The sequence below is a fragment of the Plectropomus leopardus genome, unplaced genomic scaffold (assembly GCF_008729295.1).
Source record: "Plectropomus leopardus isolate mb unplaced genomic scaffold, YSFRI_Pleo_2.0 unplaced_scaffold15720, whole genome shotgun sequence".
NCBI classification, from domain to species: Eukaryota; Metazoa; Chordata; class Actinopteri; order Perciformes; family Serranidae; genus Plectropomus; species Plectropomus leopardus.
Window position 1 is genome coordinate 1 of NW_024616857.1, and position 4706 is coordinate 4706.

The window sequence follows — 4706 nt, forward strand, 5'->3', positions numbered from 1 at the left end:
TCGCCAAGAGTTTTTGAAAATCACCAAAAATTTAAAAAATATAAATAAAAATAAAAAAATCACCAAAATCTTTGAAAAGAGAACATGCCTTCCAAACCTGCAGGGCTCTTATTTTCCTAAAGCGGTCCAGCGCTCCGATGTCTTGAAATCATAGAAATGCTCCTGGTCGTGGCATTTCAAGATCTGGATGAACCTGATATTTACATTCTGACCATAACTGGCTTAAATGCAAAATACAAAACTATTAAAAAAAACATAAATTTTCTCACTAAGACATTTTTTCTACCTCAATAAAAACTTGCTGGACTTACTCTTCAGCAGCAGCGTGTGCTGTCTCTCTCCACAGAGCTGGACCGGCGTCGCCTCGCCCTCCGCCCGATGGTAGCTCACCCTCCCAGACTCTAAATCCCATAAGGCCACTGTGGTCTGTCTGTTGCCGGGGGAGACGAAGGTCAGCTGGGCGGAGAAATCTGACACAGTGAGCCGAGATGGAGCCGACGTCTCGGGGACAGCGAAATCAACGGTTGCTCCACCGCAAGGCACTCTGCTGTGGACCCAGGGCGGGGCCTGGTGGGACTCCAGGTGGTGGAGGAAGGAGGACCAGGAGGTCTGGAAAGGCCTGGAGGAGGAGGAGGAGGAGGGAGCTGCAGGCTGCTGGGCTCTGCTGTACATGGAAGCCAGACGAGCTTCCCAGGAGCTAGAAGAAGTTTAAGTTAGAGGTCAAAAATTTAAGGTTCAGATGTCAGAAAAACATCATTTTGACCATTCGAGGATTTATTTGTTGGTTTGAAATAACTGTAATTTAGGGCTGCGAACTGAGTGTCAGGATGCAGCTCTGGAACAAACTGCATGTTTGTAAAAAATAATGTTTCTTGTTACACGTTCAAAATGAATTCTTTCGTTCACTGATATGATGTACGTGGAGGTCGGCAGTTTACCGGTCGGTGCTGAAAGTGGATCCGAGGGCCGCGAGGCTGCAGCTGGAGCTGGACAGGCTGTCCTGGTCTCCCGGGTTCTGGGGCCGGATGGGGGGCCGGGAGGGGGGCTCAGCACACAGCAGGTGGTCTGGATACAAACTGGAGGACAGAAATGGACTTTGTTTCATCTGTGAACAGAGTGTCTCTCGGGCGCTGAGCCTGATTAACGTGCAGATGAGAGGATTTTGTCTCCTGAGCGAATCGGTTTAATGTTCCTCCAGCTGGATCAGGAGCTTTGACATCAGAGCGTTTAGAGACAAATCTGGCAGAAAAGACCAGCAGGCAGCGGGCCACATCTCTGCAGGATCAGGATCTAAACTCAGGGCTCCCACACGCTTTCATGGACAAAATTTTAAAAAAAAGTTTTCAAGAAACCATACAAATACAAAAAAAAAATCCCTCAACCAGCAGGAACTTATAACTCAAACAGAACGGTTCATTACTTCACTCCAAATGTTGATTAAAGGCGAAGACAAAGACCAGCAGAGCTGCTCTGGAGCCACAGCAGACAGTTCAGCTGGCCAGCTGGTTAATTCCTTATTTTGACAGATAATTGAAAAAAACAACATACGAAAAAAAGTCATTTAAATGTTATATCAATGAAAATTAAATAAAAAATTAAACACGAACCAGAGTGATGCAATGCTTTGCTGCAGGCCACTCACCATGATTTTATTATTATTATTATTATGGTATTATTAGCAATAGAGTGTGTACAATTTATCTTTTTCCCTCTTTTCTCCCGTCTTTATCTCAGCTGAACTAAGCTTCGAAGGTTCGATGGTCTTTATCCATATTACGTGATCTGGATCAGAGAAAACTGCACCCAAATCAAACCGGCTTCAGGGAACTGTGAAAAAACTAAGACGACAATATTTCAAACCAGATTGAGGCTGAGTTTGATCATTTTTGACGCTTTTTCTTATGCATGTAAGACCCTAATTAACTTATTAATAAAGTTTCTGGTCATTTGGGTTCCAGAGGCTTTAGCCCAGATTTGGCACCTTAAACGGGTGAGAACTGATTTTGGATCTGGACGCCGTGTTGTCCGTCAGCCGCGTCTCAGCCAGAACAGGCCCGCGTCTGTGAAAGTTAACTCTGGGCCAGATTTGGCAAAAGTAAACGGGCCAAAGCCGGCTCACATTTGGCCCCGTGGAGCCCGAACTCTGCCCGTCAGCCACGACTTTCTGCTCCTGAGAGTTTGATTAACATGAGACGAACTTAACGGGTTTTAAAGAAACTCCTAAAAACAGGAACTGAAAACGGAATAAAGAAAAAAAAAGCCGGTGTACCTGAAGTAGTGGTCGAGGTCGACGGCGGCGGCGGTGTGAGACTCAGTGACGGCGACGGCTGTACTGAGATCAGCTGACACCTGCAGGAGGCAGAAGGAGGAAGAGGAGGAGAAGGAGGAGGAAGAGGAGGAGGGGAGGAGGTCGTCCTCTGCAGGGACAGACGTCAGGTACACGGAGAGGTCAACGGTGGCCAGCGGACTGCCGTCAGTGACGTCACGCACAGCTGGAGGTCAAAGTTAAAGAAGACGGACGGGATGTGACGAAGAGTTACAACAGAGCAGCAGATGAGGAGAAAACTGCATTTTTCAGCACCTGCTAACGAAAACTACACAAAATACCTGCTTTTACACGTTTATGTCCAACAGAGAAAGAATGTGACGGTGGAGGCGAGTGGTCGTGTTTCTTCAGAGGCCACTGTGATAAAAAGCTTTGTATTTCACGTTTTACATATCTCACAAACACGACCTCAGCCAGGTATAAAAAATACTTTAATCTCAGTGGGATTATCTGCTAAAATAAATACATTAAAATAAACACGTTTTATTTGCCCCGACTCGATCCAAATCACGTGATTTTGAGTATCTGACGTTATCGAGTCCATATCTGAAACTTAATTTTCCTCTGACGAGGCTCCTTTAAAGTTAATAAAATCAATAAACTGGAGAGCCTACGCTTGACAATATAAATGAATAAATAGCTCTTTAATGCATTAGCCATGTTATAATAATAACAATAATTATTATTGTAATTATTATAATTATTGTTGTTGTTATTATTATTCATTATTTCTAACCTCTTTAATCCTCCATATATAGTTTGTTCAACACAGCTGAAAGTTACGGCGGAGAAACACCGTGCGCTACAACTAAAGGCAAAATCTCACACTGAGCTCAAACAAAACGAGGGCCCATAATTTTGGAAAATGCGTTCCAAGTTGCTGTGCATTAAAATAAAACACCTGCGTGACAGCTGCCATGAAACAAAGGATCAGATCACCACATGCTTGATCGATCTGGATAACAAAGTCTGAGACTGGATCGGGACATCCCGACATTAGTGTGAGAATCTGTTGGGTGTCACGCCTTCGCCAGGTGAGGATACATATGAGTCCAGTGGAGCTGAGGACAAACAGGGTGTCTCTGCAGACGCAGTGGTGGACAGCAGCGTGTCTGTCGCTGTCGGTGAGCTGGATGTTGCAGCAGGAAACTGTCTGCGGCTCGTCCTCCGCCGGCTGCCATCGCAGCTGCAGCAGCCAATCACAGTTCAGCAGCACGTAGCAGCGACCGGCAGCAAACGACAACAAACGCACCGACTGCAGCTCGCACACACCTGAAAATAAAACACGATCAGTAATGTTTTAGACATTTATACACTGTTAATGTATGGCATCCTTATTTCAGGGTCATTCAGGGATATTCAAATCTCAGCTGCGGCCAAATCTGGCCCCTGATAGGGTGTCTGGAGGCCCCCAAACATTTTCTAATTGAGAATAAAATAAACTGATTCACACTGAATTGTTTGTGTACTTTTAGTATCAACAAGGTAAAATCCTAGAAATGTCCTTCAATCACAGAACTCTCCAAAAATCCACAACGTGCCAAAATCCTAGCAACTTCCTAAAATCCTAAAAATGGCAATAAATTCTCGTAATGTCCAAAAATCCTTGAAATGTCCCAAAATCCTGGAATTTCCCCTTAAATCCTCAAAAGGTGCAAAAATTCTCCAAATATCCCAAAATCCTTGAAAAGTCCAAAAATCCTCAAAATATCATAAAATACCAGAAATATGGCAAAAACCTTTTTAAAAATCCAAAAATCCTAACAATGACTTTTTAGAAAAGTGTCCCCCACACAAAGGAAGTAGCGTGTCCCTGGCCTTTCGTCGTCAGTCGGCGTGTTAGTGTCAGACCTGACGGTCGCCGGCTGGTCGTCTTACTCACCATCGTCCTGCTCTCTGAGCGTCTGCAGCAGGCGAGCTGCGGGACATTCAGAGACACGGAGCAGAGACACGGAGGCTGACCGCTCGGCGTCCACCTCCAGCAGCTTCAGGTCCCTCTGAGATCCAACAGCCAGCAGTCTGACGCCGCCGCGGCCGGAAACGCTCGCATCCTCCCAGGAAAAGCTGCAACGAGAGGAACATTTCACCAGTTTGACTTTTTTTTTACGGCTGACACAAAATTAAAGACAAAGTTTCATCCAAAACATCATCATGTGCTGAAAAATAAAGATGGAGCACAGGGGAACCTAACATACTGTATTTTGATAATCAGTTATGTTATGTATATTTTGATGGTAGAAAGTGGATAGAAAGCATTCCAGCCATGTTTTGACAAACAACACGAACAGCCAATGATGATAAGAAGAGAGCTGCGGAGAACCAGCAGAGAACTGCTTAGTGTTTGACAGCCACAGCATTTCATCATCGTGGATCGAACAGC

At 44.9% G+C, this 4706-nt stretch overlaps 1 protein-coding gene across 1 annotated transcript; it reads right to left on the minus strand.

Moving 5' to 3' along the window:
- Positions 1-286: 286 nt before the first annotated feature.
- On the minus strand, positions 287-4390 carry LOC121964469 (spatacsin-like; the record flags this gene model as incomplete). Its single annotated transcript, XM_042514675.1, has 5 exons — positions 287-697; positions 939-1076; positions 2270-2492; positions 3371-3598; positions 4209-4390. Coding segments are annotated over 5 exons (1182 nt in total), but the record flags the coding sequence as incomplete, so codon positions are not given.
- Positions 4391-4706: the final 316 nt, after the last annotated feature.